Source organism: Schistocerca piceifrons, chromosome 2 (genome assembly GCF_021461385.2).
Source record: "Schistocerca piceifrons isolate TAMUIC-IGC-003096 chromosome 2, iqSchPice1.1, whole genome shotgun sequence".
In the NCBI taxonomy this organism is placed as follows: domain Eukaryota; kingdom Metazoa; phylum Arthropoda; class Insecta; order Orthoptera; family Acrididae; genus Schistocerca; species Schistocerca piceifrons.
Genome location: NC_060139.1, coordinates 714,107,300 through 714,128,129, shown reverse-complemented (window position 1 = coordinate 714,128,129; position 20,830 = coordinate 714,107,300). Strand labels below are relative to the sequence as shown.

General features: G+C 43.4%; 1 protein-coding gene across 1 annotated transcript in view; it reads right to left on the bottom strand.

Moving 5' to 3' along the window:
* Nucleotides 1-7,491, bottom strand: part of LOC124777868 (cGMP-dependent protein kinase, isozyme 2 forms cD4/T1/T3A/T3B) — a 553,690-nt gene extending 546,199 nt beyond the window's left edge. The window contains exon 1 of the mRNA XM_047253403.1: nucleotides 7,251-7,491. Coding sequence (XP_047109359.1) covers nucleotides 7,251-7,288 — 38 coding nt within the window. The 5' untranslated portion in view covers nucleotides 7,289-7,491. The remainder of the gene's footprint in view (nucleotides 1-7,250) is intronic.
* Nucleotides 7,492-20,830: the final 13,339 nt, after the last annotated feature.

Here is a 20,830-nt window from a genome sequence, read left to right as displayed (position 1 = left end):
TGTGTACATGTACAGTAATATCACTTACTATGAAACATATTCCAAGTTTTTAGTTGTCACAATTGTGGGTTGTAGCTTATCCCCGAAGTTATTCAATCTGGATGATGAGCAAGCAGTAAAGGAAAACAAAGAAAAATTGAGTGTATGAATTTACTTCCAGGGAGAATAAATAAAACTTTCAGATTTGCCGATGGCATTAGAATTCAATCAGAGGCAGCAAATGACTTGGAAGAGTAGCTGAACGGATTAGACAGCGTCTTGAGAGGACGATATAAAATGAACAACAAAAGCAAAAACAAGGGTAATGGAATGTTGTTGTTGTTGTTGTTGTGGTATTCAGTCCTGAGACTGGTTTGATGCAGCTCTCCATGCTACTCTATCCTGTGCAAGCTTTTTCATCTCCCAGTACCTACTGCAACCTACATCCTTCTGAATCTGCTTAGTGTATTCATCTCTTGGTCTCCCTCTACGATTTTTACCCTCCACGCTGCCCTCCAATACTAAATTGGTGATCCCTTGATGCCTCAGAACATGTCCTACCAACCGATCCCTTCTTCTGGTCAAGTTGTGCCACAAACTTCTCTTCTCCCCAATCCTATTCAATACTTCCTCACGTCTGAAAGTGTTTGCATGGAGGGTAGCATAGTATGAAAGTCAAATATGGACGATAAATAGTTTAGACAAGAAGAGAACAAGAATGGAATGTAGTAGAATTAAATCAGGTAACGCTGAGTGAATTAGACTAGGAAACAACACACTTAAAGTAGTAAATTAGTTTTGCTATTTGGGCCGGTGGCCGAAATGTAGACTGGCAATGGCAAGAAAAGCGTTTCTGAAGAAGAGAAATTTGTTTATATTGAATATAAATTTAAATGTTAAGAGGTTTTTTCTGAAAGTGTTGGGTTGGGTTGTCTGGGGGGAAGAGACCAAACAGCGAGGTCATCGGATTGGGGCAGGATGGGGGAGGAAGTCAGCCTTTCCCTTTCAAAGGAACCATCCCGGCTTTCAAAGGAATCATCCCGGCATTTGCCTGGAACGTCTGAAAGTGTTTGCATGGAGGGTAGCATAGTATGAAAGTCAAATATGGACGATAAATAGTTTAGACAAGAAGAGAACAGAAGCTCTTGAAGTGTGGTGATATAGAAGACTGCTGAAGATTAGATGAGTAGATCACTTAACTAATGAGAAAGTACTGAATGCAACTGGGAAGAAAAGCAATTTATGGTGGTACCTGACTAAAAGAAGGAATCGGTTGATATGACACATTCTGAGACTTCAAGGGATCACGAGTTTAATATTGGAGGGAAATGAGAGGGGGCGAGGGTACAAACGGGAGAGGGGTACCAAGAGATGAACACAGCGAGCAGATTCAGAAAGATGTAAGATGCAGCAGTTATTCGCAGAAGAAGAGGCTTGCGGAAGACAGAGCAGCATGGAGAGCTGCATTAAATCAGTCTGTGGGATGAAGACTAATTGTACAACAAGAACAAGGGAAAGGTTAAAAATTAAACATTTCAGTGCGACTAACGGTCTAGTACACCTTGTAACAGGCCATGAGCCATTTAATCTCCTTTTACACAGGACAGGAAAACGTGATTCGGGACGGTGTGGCTGCGGCGCCCGTTTAGGGACTCCTGAGCTTATAATATCTGCGAGTTCTCCTAGTTGTGAGGCAGCGGAAACCAATGGAAGACAGGTACTAACACAGGCCGTAACACGGCTGCTTGATAACCTCGATACATTTGAAACACTGTGTAAAGTCTTTGATGTAATATATATTAAAATACAAAAAGATTATAGGGAAATGCATCAAGGCGTGCTGAAAAGTAATAAGGCCGAATTTTTTATGTGGAGACTATTAAGGCTTATTAGACAAAACAAACGCTATTGATATTCTACGTCTTTATTCTTCATGTCTACATATTTGCACCCTCTGCCGCTAGAGGGGTTCGAATTGTAGTGCGTTACGTAACTATGTTGGTGCGTGATAATGCTGTAAAAGAGATTCTAACAGCAGAAAACGTGCCTCCAATTGAAGTGCATAGTGTAATGAAGTGCAAGGTGACGATTGTATCGACATCAGTAACGTGCGAAGTTCGATTGTTCGTGAACGTAATGAAGGAAACATGGTGCGAACCTCAAGGTGTTTCCAAAACTTAAAGAGCATCTTCGAGGACTTCACCTTGATAGTGATGAGGCGGTGCAAGCAGAGGTGAGGTAGTCACTCCGCCAACGAAGTCAAACATTCTGTAGTGATAGTACCCTCGAACTGGTCTCTCGTCGGGAGAAATGATTCCGCGCCACGGTGACTACCGTATGTTTCGACAGATAAGACGATAGTCGAAACATGAAAAAAGGCACCCAAAATCGGGGTCGTCTTATAGGACAGATATAAGACATGGACTGAAATATACGTAAACTTAAACCATTAAAAATAAATCACTCACCAATGCATTAAAACGTTGCGAAATCCTCGCAATAATCATCTAAGGAAAGCAGCTACGCAAGTACATCGTCACTTCCGTTGTTGAGAAGCTCGTCTTGTGGGTCCCATTCTGCACCTTATGAATCATTTACTCTTCGTCATCAGTGTCCCACAACAAATCGTCCTCAGTGTTGTCCACAGCATTGGAAGTCCCACACATCTTGGAGGATTTTATCACTGTTTCCATTTTCACTTTTTCACATGATTTGATCACGAAGTCACACAGAACATCAAGTGATGCAGCCTCTTGCCTTTCGTATACGGCTTTTCGCCACTTATCATCCAACTGTTCCATTGTTCACGTATGTGGTCTTTGAATCGTTTATTCAGATGGACGTATAAAGGTTTTTGCATCGAAGTCAACCACGCAGTATAACAGCAATCTTATGTTGCTTCATGCATGTGATTTTTGGTATTCTCATTTATGTGACTGCGAAACGAGCCCACAAGACCAAACTTGGCTGATTTCGTAGAGCACGTGATCGACCCTGCCACATATTTCCCATCCACAATTTTACACCATTCTCGTCCATCTAAACCTTTTCCCGAAAAAAAAATCCTTGGAAATTGTTTTAGGAACGGTTTTCCGCTTGAAAATGACCACAGGTTTCAACTTCGTTCCGCCTCTCGTACATGTTAATACTGCTGTAAACCTGGTCTTTTCACGGCCTTCAAGAGTTTTACACCTTTTTGTTTCCAGAGTTCTGTTATTTATCATGTCAAAGTTCATCGGTGTTTCATCCGTGTTTCTGAAACGAGATAGTGGAAAGTTGTATATTTGCCTCATACGAATAACAAACTTATGAAAACTCATAACTTTATGGTCAAGATCTTTCGGTAATTTCTGCGCAGTTTTTGTTTTCTGCCATATTACCAGATTTTTTCTGCTCATGAAACGACTGCACAAATCTACTGTTGCTTTAAACTCTTTGCCCTGCTCTGAATTTGTTCGTGCCCGCTTCAGTGCATAAGCCCGAATCATATTTCTTGTAACAACATAACAATTCTGCCTCTATTCTTGTACGCATTCTGCAACGCTATTTTCTAATTCTGGCCAGCAAGCTACTACTCTCCTCACAGAATACCTTTTCATAAGCATTTTCTAAAAATAGGGTCTTCATTCTTCGATCAATTCTTACCATCTTCTCTGTTATATCGAAAGCCCTTGCTGTAGCACAGTTGTTCGATTCTTTAACCTGTAACTTCAATCTTGTTTTGAATTTACTTCTTTTTGTTGGTTCCAGCATTAGACATACAATTTACAAATTTTGTACCGATTACACTTACAGTGTAACTATCTGAGCATACAACAGAACCTAACACAACACTTGTTAGCTGTTCATATGAGTTCGTTATTCGGCACGTGCTTCTTTACGCAAAACCGTAATAATGCTGAAGGAGGCTTTTGCTTTATGACGTGTGCGACAGTACCAAATATTTAGTAGTACAGAGCTGGTGTGTGTGCAAGAATGAATAACCAATACGACACTTTCATACACACACACGGTCGTTACCCAAAAGAGTGAACGTATTATTATCCAGATGATCACTGTTCTAAACTAAATTTGCAGACCGTTGAATAGTTTGGGTATCGTCTTATAGGACGAGCATATGGTGCAACCATATATCTTTGACGAAAATTTATACTTCGTATCTGAAGGTCGTCTTATTCGCCGAAATGTGCATTGTATTGAGGAATAAATTGTGTAGATATGAAGAATAAAGATGCAGAATGTTAATACAGTTTGTTATATTCAAAAACCTGTACGAGTTTTCACATAAAAAGTCGGAGGCAATACTTTCCAGGACGATTTCGTAATGCCGTTGACGATGTCGATCCGGATTCCGGTCACCCGATGTGCAGCTAAGGACGAGAAAAGATGGAATCGAGGGGAAGCTCTTTATCCCACGTGCGAACAAGAGTTTGGAGATTATTGATTTTAATTTGGTGAGACTGCTGTCAGTCAGTCGAGGGATTAGACTTCTCTGTCGAAACTGAAGGTTCCTCCCTTTCATTTCTCCCCCTAATAGGATGAAGTGGTTTTACAGCTTACCGCTCTTGTAATACTACTAGTAGTAGTAGTAGTTCTTGTTGTTGTTAGTTTTATCCCATGTGAAAGTGTGTGAACGTGTTCGAAACGTGTGCAAGTCGTGTAACTGGGGCGGGACGCGGGTACGAGACTGGTATTCACCTAGTCATATATGGGAAAACGCCTAAAAACCACTTCCAGGCTGGTTGGCACCCTGGCCCTCATCGATAACTAGCTGCCGCGCCACCACGAATGTAACGTTCCAGTTTGCGCGGCTGTCCAGGAGAGTCAGTCATCAATCTGAAAGACTATGATACATGAAGTAACACGTTTGGGGGTGATAGAGCTTGCACCGTGGTTCCACATCAAACTGTAGGCCCCTGTCGATGAACGAATTAGCTAATCGTCACGCTAGACGAATGGAATGTCAATATTAGTACGCCTGATATGGCGCAGAGGTACTCGAAGCAATATTCGGATTCCCACAGTAAAGAGGTACTGGCAGAAGTAAATCTGTGCCCTGTTAACCCAGTCAGTGTATCTCCCGAAGGAAGTTACAGTATTCGTGTTCATGATTTTTCCAACTTTTTTGCTACGTTTGACTGTCCAGAGGAAAAAGGCTACTTTAATTTATGAGGAAATTGCCCTGAACGACTGACTGGTTAACCCTGAGTGTTTTCATAATGTACGTACGTGAGTGCCGTGTTACGGCGAACTTACGATTGTGAGCAGGGATATTTGTCATTAATGAGAAACCGGAAGTACTACGGTAGTCCCGAAAGTGAGAAGGGTGACACAAAATATTTGGAATAAGTGTGGATGGGCCAGGGGCTGTTTGTGTGCACGCTTAGATCGGTCCATATTTACTCGTATCGATTTTGTCTCACCTGTTGGCTATTTTGTATCAACGGAGTCCAGAATGGGGAAAGGAAGGGAAACGAAGTCTTTTGACGGTACAGTACTTTCTGTAGGTTTCAAAACGGGATCAGTACTTCGAGCAAATGACTTTAATGTTGAGGAATAGTGTCCACACTGATGGCGTATTAAGATTATTCATTATGTATTTTCAGCTTCGGGGACAGTCCAGAGTATCTAAATCACTTAGTGACGGGAATGATGCTAATGTACAGGAACTAGTGGAAAAAGATCTGCGGACGTCGTATCGACAGCTAGGTGAGCCCATGCCCTTACTGCAGCTGTAATGCTCGTCGTTCTGCGATATCATATTTAAGTGAAGAATTTTTGCTCCTTGTCAGTATCACACGCCATGACAGAGACTAAGGTTACACATAGCTTTATTGTAGTGCAATGAAATTCTCAAAAATTCTTGCGCATTGTTACTAGCGACATTATTCACTTTTAAAAGTATGGTCTCCCAAAAAGATACCAAAGAAGAAGCAGGTATTTGTAAATAAAGGCAGTTCAGAAATAGTGTTCTATTAACATGATAGCCTTTTGCTTCACCGTAAGACGAGCATTGCAATTCGTGGGGCTCGACCAAAAACAAAATTGTAAAAGAAGGACGTTGGGAAATAAAATTTCCAAGAAAGAGACCTGAGAGATGTTCTAGCAATTGGGTTAAAAATTGACAGAACCTACAATGTTCAACAACAGTTGTATTTAAAATTGTTTAGCCTTCCTTGGACACTTTTTGACGTATTATCTATTGGATTTCGCCTTGGGGTCTTTGGCCGACGTCTGTTCCATGAATTTACTGGCGTTTCCCCAGCACAAGAGGCTGGTACTATCAAAGATTCACTCTTCGTAGCTGGTGACTGACTGGCACCTGCGACGAGGAGTGTATCTTTGACAATGCCATCCAGTCATTTTGGCGAAATGTTAGAAAAATCATTAAATAAATACCGACGGAAATTCCGAAGGAGCTTATGGGCGCTGGAGATCGGAGACGAAAGACAACAGGCAGTACATCAGTTGGATTTAATTTTCTGGGCATCCCCCGCATCGTGTCGCTTTTGACTCCACAAGTAACGTAGTCCGCTCTTGGACGCTTAGGACGAATAAATTTCCCATCCGCCAGATGACGCGTGGTGACTATATTCTAATGAGGCATTTTTAGGGCAGTCTCACTCTATTATTAGCTTCTCTGTTAGCCTTTAAGGAAATCGCTGCCGCTTTCCTACCAACGGTGAATGCCGTAGCGTGTCGAGACAGCGGGTTTATCGTGGGTGAGGACTGCAGTTGTTTACCGGCGGCCGGCTTGGCGGCGGTGATCCCGGTGTTGGCCACGATGGCGTGGAGTGCAGTGGAGCGGCACCGGATCACGCCCGTGGCCAGTGGCGCGTCACGCCGACCGGCTGCTACAACTGCGGGCGTCTGTTGTTGTATATACACGCCAGTAGATACTGGGCGCACTACGAGAAGCTAGCTACTGCGCACCCTCAAAAAAGCTCCATCGTTCGAGGACTGTGAGGACGCCAGAGTGTAATTCCGCTAGTAATGACTTCGTCTTGCATTTGTTGAAGGAAAGGGGAAGAGGAGGTAGATACTACCGATCGCAGTCGTTTTAGATGTTCCTCTTATGCGGTGAACGCAATTCGTTTTGAGGAGTCATTCCTTTGTTTAGCAAGCGCAGTCGTTGCACCATAGTCTTTTCGGACCTGCCTGTGTTTGCTGCGACAGAATTGTCGAGCACGCCTCGGTTCCTAGAACGGGAGACTGCCGCAGAGGTGCATGTGTGAGCGTCGGACTGGCTGATTCGTGGGATGGTGACTCACCGGGGGCTCTTGGGCACAGGCCGCGGGAGCGGGGGCATCTCCTCGCCCTGGGGCGGTTCTGCACTGATGGCTTGCCGCTGCTGGCGCCTCTGGGGCTGCGACAGCGGCACCACCTGCCGGAACTTGTCGATCTCGTTGTGCAGACGACGCAACTCGGCATCGCGTGCGTCCAGCTCCCGCTCGAGGGCTGCGAGCCGGCGTTCGCGAGCCGCCAGCTCGGCCTCCCGCGCCGCCACCTGCTGGCGCAGTTCCGCGCACGATCTGCACGCCACGCAAGCCATCACGACACTGACTGACAGCAGGCCGGCCTCATGTTCGCCGAGACGCCGAGGGCTTGCGGCGGCGTCCGACGTCTACCGAAGTTACGCGGCCGCCGCCGAAGACTGCCGGAGTTCCCCGACTGAGTACGACTCCCATGAGGCCGGCTAGGGCGGTTCGCAAATTCTTGCTCGCACATATTCCATTTATTAATGACCCGTGTGCCCGCAACTACTCTCTTTTTTCTTTCGTCAGTGGAGGCATTGCGACAGTGGAGGCCTTGTCCCGATTATCTGATTATGAGTAAATGATAGAGTAGCGCCCAACACACAGCTGCTCGTATTTCGCTGCCATACAGCCTGCCATTGTGTCGTTTCATTCATGCCAGTAGCACTGTACAGTGATTAATACCAGCTGGGTCGAAAATAAAAAGAACTGTAGGCCAATTTCATTTTAACATTCACGATATCCAGCGTTTGGAGACGGAGTGAGTGCTGGCGCTGAGGGTAGAGTATCGCCGCGAAAGGGTCAAGGCGAAAGGCTATCACACAGAGTACAAGAGGTCACTCTCTGTCTCATCTCTAAACAGTACCTAACAGAAAGTTAATTGCGAAGTTAACTAAACCAATTTATTCAAGAAATATAACTTCCCTTACTCTGTTCCGTCTGGTTTCGAACAATCTTTTCACGTCAAAGTTGTAAAGAACTCGATGCCCTGCTGGTAGTGTACTTCTTTTCTAGACTCAAAATTAATGGGGATACGGATCTGAAACCAACACATGTAGCTCAGGGATCTGACGTGTATCTTCTAGTTTGTTTATTTCCTGTCTGCACGAGTAGATGAGCCAGAAACGTACAAGTTACTAAGATGGAAATCTTCTATGAGGAAGCCCAAATTCTGTTGTGGTTTACAGAGTCATTTCGTCCCCATTCTGATGCAAAGAGAGTTTGCTCAAGTACACGACAGATCCAGCAACACACAAAGGTTGTAAAAGTAGGGAACAGGAAGTTTCTGGACCGAGGAAACTGGGGCTCAGCCTGTATACATAAAGGATGCAGAAATCGCACGATCTGCAGCCAACAGACCACACACGGCAACATAAATTTACACCGAACGTTTTGAAACACATGATAGGAACAAAGATTTTTTTCAGAAAATCTTTCATTCGGCGCTCTAATAAAGTCAAAACTCACATTTCGGGGTCGTGTACTAACAAAGGACGTCCAAACACTGAATGATGACTGAGGATACGTTTAGGATATTCTAATGTGAATGTCTGATGCGGACTGGTGTATAACCTCATTAACGGACCATCTGTGATCCCAAAGCCGGCATGTGTGGCCATGTGGTTCTAGGCGCTTCAGTCTGGAACCGCGTGACCGCTACGGTCGCAAGTTCGAATCCTGCCTCGGGCATGGATGTGTGTGATGTCCTTAGGTTAGTTAGGTTTAAGTAGTTCTAAGTTCTAGGGGACTGATGACCACAGATGTTAAGTCTCATACGGCTCAGAGTCATTTGATCCATTTTTTGTGTTCCCAAAGATGGTAATCAGAGCATTAGCACAGCTAGTCATACGGACAGGAAACGCCTTCCCAAAGGTTGAATACTTTCGACCGTGCGTCTGTCTTCAGCAGCAAAGTAGCGTCTGTCTTCAGCAGCAAAGTAGTCGCCACACTAGGAACTGGAAGTGCCGAGTGGTGTGGATGGGACTCCTCCACAGTACACGGGCTGGAACGATGAACAGTCCATGGTCCCACACGTCTCCTCGGTTTCTTCTCCTGGGGTTATGTCAATGATCCTCTTTACATCAGTGAGTGCTTGCTTGATCTTAAAGACCATTGCGTCCGGACTGTTCATGCCTTCGGCACCATCAGATCAGGTATACTGCAGCAGAGAAGGTGAAAATTGAATACAGGCCGTATAGTCTTCAGATAACAACTTCGAAATACAAATGTTACTAGAAAAACAAATTTTAAAGCCCTCCTCCCCCTCGTGACTAACGTGTGAGGGTTCCATGTCAGTATATCCACTACTCTGGATACTGGAAAATAAGTAAATTACGTGTCTCATACCCCGCATGGCTACGTCGATACACATGCATTACAATGAGAACACGTTTCTACCTCTTCGGCGTTAGGAGCATCATGAAATGATCCCAGTGTAATCGTGGCCGTGGAGCTAGTGTCAGGCACATCCTCTAAGATATTGTAACTTAGGTGTGTAAAACAAGAAAAGCAGAAAATCACGAACTTACATGCATAACAGAGCAACTCGCTGGAGTGGCACTTACTTTGCGAGTGCCTTTCGTGGCCTGTTCGGTCGTACTTTAACGAGACTAGGCCGTGCTAAAGCATTAGTGTCTCTCGTTAAGTGTCTCGCAAACGCGTACTGCAATAGATTGCCGGCAAGAGGAGAGCGTATACAGTGGGCACCAACTTCGCTTCTTTACGATAAGAACATTTCACACAATACTATTTGAAGTTGTTGAGGCAGTTTTCGCACTTACCGTGCCAAAGAGGATCTGTGTGTTCGCCGTGCTGGTGCCCGCTTGGAAACGTGAAAAATTTCGCTAAACGAGGACTTAATTTCGTAATAATCACAAACAACACGGACTAGGTTCTTCCGTTTAATTGTTTCTCAAGCCTTAGTAAACAAAAATTAGTCGGTGTTTGCCGGCCGGTGTGGCCGAGCGGTTCTAGGCGCTACAGTCTGGAACCGCGCGACCGCTACGGTCGCAGGTTCGAATCCTGCCTTGGGCATGGATGTGTGTGGTGTCCTTAGGTTAGCTAGGTTTACGTAGTTCTAAGTTCTAGGGGACTGATGACCTCAGATGTTGAGTCCCATAGTGCTCAGAGCAATTTGAACCATTTAGCCGGTGTTCAAGAATAGGACCGCGCGGCTAGCCGGGCGGGCCTAATGAACATTACTCAAATTGTATTCAAAAATATTTAATTTTCAGATGTGATTCGTGGAAAAGGAGCTCCGTGAGAGGTAGAATACATACTAACCATTAATTTTCAGCTGTGATTCGTGGAAAAGGAGCTCCATGAGAGGTGGAATACATACTAACCATCCGGAGTGTAACACGAATCAACAACGGTTTTCTCAAATTTTCATCTTAACGTCGAACGAACCATATCTAAAATAATGAACCTATGTACTGATACAGTAAACATACGTGTATGCAGTCGCAATAGTACTGTTGATTACTTCATTCTCCCGATATAGAGAGATCGTTTTGCATGTAGGGAATATCCTCCACACAACCAGCACGAACTCCTTTACGCAAAGATTTCCCTGCCATTGTCCTCTTGAACGCCCATGATAACGACGCGATTGCGCTGATCGAGAGCTTGAAAAATGGGGGGAAAAAGGCGCGCATACAGTCATCAGAATTTCTGCAACGAGATATTAGGTCCATAAATCTTGAGGTTCCACAGCATAGGTATCTGAAGGAGCAGTCCTCTCACCCACGTCGAATGATTAGAAGGTGTTAAACGAAAGCAAAAATCAAACTACATTGTATTGACAATTTGGGACATTGAAGGAGTGTAGGATGTCAAAGATGAGAGGAGGGGTGGTGTCTGGTTGAAAGGACACGTGAGAGGCCAGGTGTAAATGCCTAAAAACTCTATTATTATTTTCTCCGTCTTAAGTTTACGGCAGTTAATGAAAGAGAGTTTTAAACCAGACGTTTTTCGCTTGTATTTACGAAATGTCTTCTGTGGTGACTCTGGAAATGCGGATACATAAGTACAATTTGGTTGTCACAGATTAAAAATGGTATTTCTTTATAAAGCTGGAGTATAATTTACTTACGGTGTTTCTGTCTCTTTCTCACATATTCTGCAAACCACTTCTTTGCCGGCCGTGGTGGCCGTGCGGTTCTAGGCGCTTCAGTCCGGACCCGCGGGACCACTACGGTCGCAGGTTCGAATCCTGCCTCGGGCATGGATGTGTGTGATGTCCTTAGGTTAGTTAGGTTTACGTAGTTCTAAGTTCTAGGGGACTGATGACCTAAGATGTTAAGTCCAATAGTGCTCAGAGCCATTTGAACCACTTCTTTTTCCTTCGTCATTAGCGGAGGCTGAGGTCGAAAGAAACTTTGTTGTGCTTTTTACCTGGCAGCTTTTTGACTTATTTGATAGCGTAAGAAAAAGTGCTTTAAAAAAAGGGCACAAAACCGGAAGTGTAAAAGCGCAACGAAGTTTCTTTCGACCTCAGCCTCCCCTAACAATGAAGGAAGTAAGAATGATTCGGAGAGTATGTAAACAAGAGACAGAAGCACGATAAATAAATTGCACACCAACTTTATAAAGAAATACTACCAAGACGTACGATCATATGTATTCACATTTCCAGAATGGCCACGGAGAATGCTTCATAAATAAAAGCGAAAAGCATCTGGTGTAAATTCTCTTTAATTATTTGCAGTAAGATTAAGACGGAGAAACCAGTAATAACTGATTATAGCAACTGCTGCGGAAGATGGCCATACAAACAGCACGCGTGCATGTGCGTGCGCGTGTGCCAGAGAGAGAGAGAGAGAGAGAGAGAGAGAGAGAGAGAGAGAGAGGAGGGGGGGGGGGAGGGGGTGAGAGGGGCGGAAGGATTCTACAGCACCGTTGGATCCTTCCTAAAATAATTTAAAAAATGAAGGGAAGATATCTAAAATTATACGCTCATAAAATACACGTTCACATAAAATCTCACTCACTCTGTTTATAACATTACCATCACTTTCAAATTATTCATTTTAAGGCTGTGTTGGTGTTACGTAAATCGTCACACTTATTCGGCATACAACGCACAATACAGCAGTTGTAACAGACACAGGTACGCCTCTAAAGAGCCACGGTCTCGACAGCTGAATGTTTGTGCTTGAATCATCAAACAGATGTAGAAGAAGTTGGGATATAACCAAGTAGCTAAGGATAAAGCAAGATAATGACAATCTCCATTGTTGGGATTTCAAATGTATTTTAGTTAAAGATAAGTAAGGCATTAACATATATGAACTGTGAGAGCTTATTTTACACGGTTTAAATTACATTTAATATAACTCAGAACTGTGCAATACGGTTAAACCCCATATCTTGGGGTAAAAACAGGTACTCTGTGGAGAACAAACGGGCAATGTTATAATTTCCGTCTGATGCATGGGACACATCGACTCTCAAGCAAGTCATCTTTAATTCACCCTGTACCCTCTTTAGGGGCCACCACTCACACTTTAAACACTTTACCCAGTCATCTCATTTTCTTGTTGCAACTAGATCTCTTTGCGAAAACGACAAAGCGTTTTATTCTTGTCTTCATAAAAGCTGTTTGCCCCGTAAGTCTTCAGATTCTTCTGACTCTCTTTTAGGGTCTATACTCGGAGTTCTTCGACAATTATTTTAATCTGCAGGGAAGATGCCTTTGTTGCACTGAGTTAATTTTTGTAGGGAGACTCGGTGATCACGGCGAATTTTCCTCTTTACTTGGTTCACGATGATCTCTCGTATTGAGGAAGTGGCTTATCACTCTGGTGATTCAGTGAACGAAGACTGTTTGCATTTCAGTGGACGGAACAGGATGTGTAGAAGAAACAGTAACTGACTCTGTTGTGTTCTGGGAAGCTGGCGCTATTCTTTCTGATGTATCTGACAGTGCAAATTCCTCTTCATCAAATGCATCTCTAAGCGGGAAAATATTCAGATAAGTCATATTGTATTGTTTCTGTTCTACTATACGCGAGTCCGAAAAACGGTAGTATTTGGTTCTGGGTTCTCACTCTTCCCGGATGGCTGTTGACCCATGTCTTAATTTCTTGACCACGTATAGCTCTTAATAATCTTATCTCAAATGAAAATATATCTCTCCCATAAGGTTCAAATGGTTCAAATGGCTCTAAGCACTTTGGGACTTAACATCTGAGGTGATCAGTCCCCTAGACTTAGAATTTCTTAAACCTAACTAACCTAAGGACATTACACACATCCACACCCGAGGCAGGATTCGAACTTGCGACCGTAGCAGCAGCTCGGTTCCGGACTGAAGAGCCTAGAACCGTTCGGCCACAGCGGCCGGCTCTTCAGTAAGGGACAATTAACCAAATTATTAGTTACAAAATAATCTAAAATCTGGTGCAAAGTGATTGTAAATTATATATGTAATTATGAAAGTGTAGTCATTAAAACATGTACACAGAAGTAGCGTATCGTTAAAAGCCTATACCTCTTATTTCACGCATATACGTTTTACGTATAATGGGGTAATATCAGCTAGTTCCGGTTATACTCCATTTGTTCTACTTGGTTTTACTCCCACTGCCGGTTATCGCGAAATTTTTTTGTGCATATGAAAGAATGTGAAGAATCGTTCAACATGGCGTATGTTCATAAAGTTAGTTAAAGGTATTATTCATTACTTTTGTAATTTAAGCTTGTAAGATGACGGTATAAGTACCTTATTGAACACAAAATATCACTACGTAAGACAAACAGCCACAAAAATCTAATAAATTATTTTTCTCAACGCCGGCCGGTGTGGCCGTGCGGTTCTAGGCGCTTCAGTCTGGAACTGCGCGACCGCTACGGTCGCAGGATCGAATCCTACCTCGGGCATGGATGTGTATGATGTCCTTAGGTTAGTTCGGTTTAAGTAGTTCTAAGTTCTAGGGGACTGATGACCTCGGATGTTAAGTCCCATAGTGCATAGAGCCATTTGAACCATTTTTCTCAACAACTCTGCATCTGACCCTACCAAGGCTCATGGTGGTACCGAAGTCGCCGGCCGTCTTCAAAGACTGACGGCCAAAAAACGATGTTACCAACTCGTAAAGAGAAATGTGAGTGTTCCCGGTTTGATCCCCATACCCGATTATACCCCAAATTCCTTTACTTGAACATGCAAACTATTATTCGTATGTGTGGTTTGGTGATTCAGTCGTTAATACCAGACTACGAATGATCTGCAGTTATGTCATATATCACTTATTGCAGTTCTGTCATATCTGGAGATGGGAAAAATTTAGAGTTGCATCGTGGTTCCGAGTGTACATCTACGCGATTAATCTGCAACTCAGAATTAAGTGCCTGGCATAGCGGTCATCGAATTACCTTCAAGCTATTTCTTTATCGTTCCACTCTCGAACAGCACGCGGGGAGAAAGATAAGTAGCGTTGTCCGCTTGTTGTTACATCGGCTGACTACATAGTGCAGATTCCAGAGAAAAAACAACTTATCCGAAAGAAGGCTGATTCACGAGGCATGTTCTGAGATATCCGGAAATAAATTAGATGCGGACAAACACGACAGCAAAAGGAAATATGGTAGAGGTCGAAAAAGAATTAAACGTGTGGTATACATTACTGATGACCGGTGTAGCAAAAAAAATATTATACAATCACAGAGGTCTTGTTTATTCAAATTATGGAATTTCTCGGCTGTGGTTGCCCTACGTATAAAGTAATGTGTGAAAGAGAAGGGGGCTCAGCGCGCCATTAATGATGAAGTCATTACGGACTGGGCACAGGTTCTGATTCTACGTGGAGGTGGAATGAAATCCTTTCCCAAGCGACCATAGTCTTAATTAGGTCACATCTGGAAGACCAGACGAGGTCTGAATGCCGCAAGTATGTGAAAAGAGGCGAGTGGCACGGGTTAAAAACACGCGTTGGTTGGTGTCAACGCAAGTCGTTAAAAAGAACGCTTTAACAGCAAGCTGACTAGTAGTATTGTCTGTGCTACGAGCAATACATAAAAACGGAGAACAGCAGTACGTTGCTTTAAGAGAAACTGGGACAGGTTTATCCCATATGATTTGATTAAAAAAAGAAAAAAAGGAGCGTTCAAATGGCTCTGAGCATTATGGGACTTAACGTCTGAGGTCATCAGTGACCTAGAACTTAGAACTACTTAATCCAAACTAACCTAAGGACATCGCACACAGCCATGCCCGAGGCAGGATTCGAACCTGCGACCGTAACAGTCGTGCGGTTCCAGACTGAAGCGCCTAGAACCGCTCGACCACCGTGGCCGGCATTTGATTTAACCAGGGAGACAAAATTACAGTGGCTGTAGCCCCTGTTCCTCTCACCGAGCTAAGTTTGTTGTGCAGTATTCTAGCCATAGACTCTTCAGGACTTAATGACCCAACATTGTTTTTTTATCTTTTGGCCTCCAGTTGGAAGATTAAATATGGTGCAGTTTAATCCCCCGTACCACACGGTCTGCACTTAGAGGATTCTTTCTCCAGTCCCATCATCAAGAGATATTTCTTGAATTTCCCGTGGCCAGTAAATGAACGTACCATGAGTTCACTCTGCCTCCTGTTCAAGCACACCGAGCGAAGCGGCGCAGTACAGCACACTCCACTCGCATTTGGAAAGACGACGGTTCAAATCCGCGTCCGGCCATCCTGATTTAGGTTTTCCAAGATTTCCCTAAATCGCTCCAGGCAAATGCTGAGATCGTTCGTTTGAAAACGCACGGCCGATTTCCCTCCTCTTCTTTGAAACTTTCTGAACTTGTGCTCGGTCTCTAATGACCTCGATATCGATGGGACTTTAAACCTTAATCATCTTCTTTTCCTGTTCAAGCTCAGGATGACAAGACTTCTGTTTAACCAAGATTTTGAAATCGTTACCTCGCCACTTTTATGTTTTTTGGGTTTCATTCCAATGTTTTACGTACTGACTCCTAACTCAGATGCGTAGTTTACGTTTTACCAACGCCTTAGTGATAATATGGACAGGATCCGGTCCAACAGATCGAGTTGTTGTACCTGCACTGGCTGGCGGGTTTCTGTCATAATGGGAACGCAATGTTTCCCGACTACATTATTCCATGAAATGTTTTTGGTTTTCTTGCTGCGTGAGACTTGAGTGAAAAATCGAGCTTCTGACGACTTTCTGGAGAGAACTATTAACTATGAAGGGATGATCAAAAAGTTTGCAGCGTATGTGCAACGTAGCGCTACTCCCATGCGGATATATAAGCACCGACATGTAGGGGAGGGACTAGTGTGGCATTCGTGTCTTAACGTCGTGCGCGCGATAAATGCGGAAAGGTGAACTACTGTGTCATTATTACGAAATGCGTTCAGACAGGACCAACGTGCTGTTATTCTTTTCTTGGCTGCCGAAGGACAAACACAGGTAGAGATCCATCGGAGAAAGAAGAATGTATATGGGGACAGCATGTCTGTCGAGAGAGAGAGAGAGAGAGAGAGAGAGAGAGAGAGAGAGAGAGAGAGAGGTATGTAGGTCGATGTAGCCACTGATTACGCCCTGTTTGGAATATGTAAAGATTACTTCGCTCTCCGGCAACACCAATCGATTTTCTGTGGATGCTTGTAAACGGCGAAGTGTCTGCGATCTCCTCGGAAATAACACAATTACCCCATGCTCACCCAAGTTCGCACGACATCCCAAGACATTCAAACAATCACTTCACACCACCAGATTTGCAAATTATCTGTCACATAATTCGTAGCCATATATGTAGTAGATACAACGGCCTTTTCGAAGGATACGGCCCATCATTCACATTAAGTGATTTAGGCACACCAGAAAAAACTGAGCCTTTATGGTCGGATGAAGGTTTCAATCCTGCTTCTTCAGAATGCAGCTCGGATAACTTAACCACTGAGCATTTCTGTTTGAACTTTCATTTTGTTTTCCTAAAAATTCCTTATTAAAACTCCCGACTAATTTAATCAGTGTTGGAAGATGCAGGCGCGCCAAAGGAAATCTTTCTTCGGAAATTAAAATTGCTAGTTACCGCAAGTTGCACTACGATAAGCTTGTCCATTACTTGTAGCATTTACACATACGCGACGGTAATTTGTGCTGGTGTTTACCTTCCAGAGGCATTTGAAAACAGTTTTGTTTGTTTCACTGCAACTTTATATCTTGCAACGAGTCTCTATCTTTTCGTCGTCAGTCAGTCCTGACAGCGTTTGATTTGAGTACCACCTCTAACGCGTGACGTTAGAAGCGTATTAATCTTGTATTGTAGTAGTTAACACTTCCGTCCGCGAGTCCTTCATACGTAATGGAAATTTCTTTGAGAAACTCAAAGCACTTTAAATATGTCCAGGGTGCCGACTGCATATAAAAAAGAGTATGTATTGATTTGAAAAACGGTTTACAAGACATAAATGTCGAAACAGATCTCTCCCTAGAGTTTCAATAATAATCTCTACTTAGTACCCTCCGCCATGCACTGTACGGTGGCTTGCGGAGTATGTATGTAGATATAGATGTAGGGCTTAGCAATGAGCAACAAGATCTAGTCGCAGGAGGATTTGGTAGGATAACAGTACCTTTCCGCATCCAGTCACTTAAAATATTATTTCAATTTCTGGATAAACAGGAATATTCACGACTAATTGTGGTAAATCAGTTAGAGTGAATTCTTAAGCGAAATGAACACCTTCCAGTATCCACTCAGGCATCCCACATTGCCGGACAGTAGCACGGGATGCCTATGTAACCGGCGCTATTCTGTTCGAGAAGCAATCGGAGACTAGAAAGGCGCGATCATCACAGGTTTAATGCAATGCTGGCCATTAAAATTGCAAAGTTAGCAACAACTGTACTGCATGCTTGATCAGTACTTCACCGCAACAGGACAAAAACAGGTAAGAGTAACGCCTTGTACATATTATATGGCTTGGTTCAAATGGCTCTGAGCACTATGCGACGTAACTTCTGAGGTCATCAGTCGCCTAAAAGTTAGAACTAATTAAACCTAACTAACCTTAGGACATCACACACATCCATGCCCGAGGCAGGATTCGAACCTGCGACCGTAGCGGTCGCTCGGTTCCAAACTGTAGCGCCTAGAACCGCACGGCCACTCAATCCGGCACATATTGTATATAAGGGAAGATGACGTAGCGAGTTTCTCATTCAGAAATCGCATTTACGTGTTGGATGCTTGCAAGGAGACTGCGTTTTGCCTGATACATGCTAGGTGCTGGAGCACCATTAAATCTTGGCTCCAATGAAAGACCAATCTGTAGCATAGCCGGGGGCCTCTGTTAGCTCGGAAACTGATAACTTTCATTTTCCATTATTTCCTGCAGTAGGATCTCACAATTACGCCAAGATGAGGCCAAAGTATGAAATGAAAATTTCAGTTATTTATTACGTTCAAAGTATGTGGATAGTTACGACTTTGGAACTGTCTAATCACAACCGAATAGCTGTGCATAGTTTTTGTGCCATAAGCGTCTCGCCTCTATTCTTTACAAAGTCTCTTCAGCAGCCTGGAATATCACCATATTTTTGTTTATACTATTTAGTTTGGATTTAGGACGTTGTACATATAGATTAGAAACGGTTCTGGCGCTTGTTGCTTTTCTATGATTTAGTTCTACTTACAGATTTTGTGGATGTTTATCTACGTGTTGTGCTCTTGTTGTTTTGTTAAAAGGTAATTACCATTTGAAAATCCGTTTTCACACTTCACAGCATTGCGAACTGAAAATTTGTTTTGATGTTATGTTTTGGATGGCGGTGTCAACTACCGAATGCTATTGCCAGGTATTAAAGCACCTCAACCATCGTCCTACAAACATGAAACAAGATATGAAAATAATCAAAATAAACAACCAAAACAAACGCCTTATGAAATTGCAGGAAAACTACTACATCCAGCAAGGATTGCTGAGAACAAACATGTGATAAAAGACTAGCCAAACATCACTAGACTTTATACTTAATCAAACAAATAATAAGGTAAAAAACATTCCATTTGTACCGTATTAACACACACATACACACATACACACACACACACACACACACACACACACACACACACACACACACACACGAAAACGAAATTTTAAACTGCATTTATCAGACGAAGAACAGCTGTTAACAAAGGAACAAGAGCACAACTTGTACATCAACGTCCACGAAATCTGTAAGTAGAACTTCGCATTATTACTACAGGATAGAAATGTAAAAAGTGCCGTAACCGTTTATAGCCTATATATGCAATGTCCTAAACGTAAACTAAATAGTACAAACAAAAATATGTACATTATTTCAGGCTACTGAAGATGCCTTGCCAAGAATAAAGATGAAACGGGTATGGCAGAAAAACCGTGTTTTATTGAGTTGTGGTTGGACGGTCCCAAAGTAATAATTATCAACATACCGTAATATTATACGGAACTGAGGACAATGGGAGTTACAAAAGTTGATATTTATTACGCGTTCGTGTGCATTTTTCCCTGCAAAGGAAGTTCATTTCTCCGAAAAGTGTTACATCAAATTTCTCTGCCTCGTGATGACTGGGTGTTGTGTGCTGTCCATAGGTTAGTTAGGTTTATGTAGTTCTAAACTCTAGGGGACTGATGACCATAGATCTTAAGTCCCATAGTGCTCAAAGCCATTTGAACCATTTTTGTTACATCAAATGGTTGTTATTTCTTCCGCAGTTGAAACGAAAACGTATCGCTGCGTCATCGGCTATAAAATCAGCTTTCCCACCACCATGACTCTTTAGTCAGTGGCATCAGGTGGTGCCAACACAACTTCAAGTTTAGGAAGTACACTGCCTCTCGCCACGTTTTCTCGATTCATCGTGTTCGTCTCTTATTTCAAGCTTGTATAAACAGCAGAAAAATTAGTTATCTCAATGCTGCCGACAGGCCAAAACTCTTTGCTGGCACTTTGCGACCACACCATCCTTCAGTGGACAGCTTACAAACAAGCATTCACACCACACAGCGAAGAGGGCTGTGTATCCAGCAGCAGCGTCAGAGCTCTGTAACGCCCGCTCCCTCTCGCCTTGAAGGTACCTTCGCGGCTATTTCTGACATTATGGCACTGGCCGTTGCCCAGCGCGCCTAATCCACTAATAATCTGACTCACTCACTTCCGCGGCGGTGGACTCGCCAAGTCGTAATTTTTGCACGCGCCCGCCGCGCGTTACGCGTGAAGGCAACGTTTCGGCTCGGTACATCTGCAGGAAATTCTGTAGAAACGCTTTGACCTGGCGTTTGCGTCTTACGCTGATTGGCCATACTGCATCGCGTCTTATGGGGTCCACAGCGTACGTAATATCGCAAACTTTAATTTTATTTAGGTTTGTGGCCAGATCACCCGATGCCCTGTTGGCCAGTCGTCAGTTAACCTAAGGGATGTAAGTCGTGTGTGACACCTGTCTGTGTATCTTGTGGTCTTCAGTCCTGAGACTGGTTTGATGCAGCTCTCCATGCTACCCTATCCTTTGCAAGCTTCTTCATCTCCCAGTACTTACTGCAACCTGCATCCGTCTGAATCTGTTTAGTGTATTCATCTCTTGGTCTCCCTCTA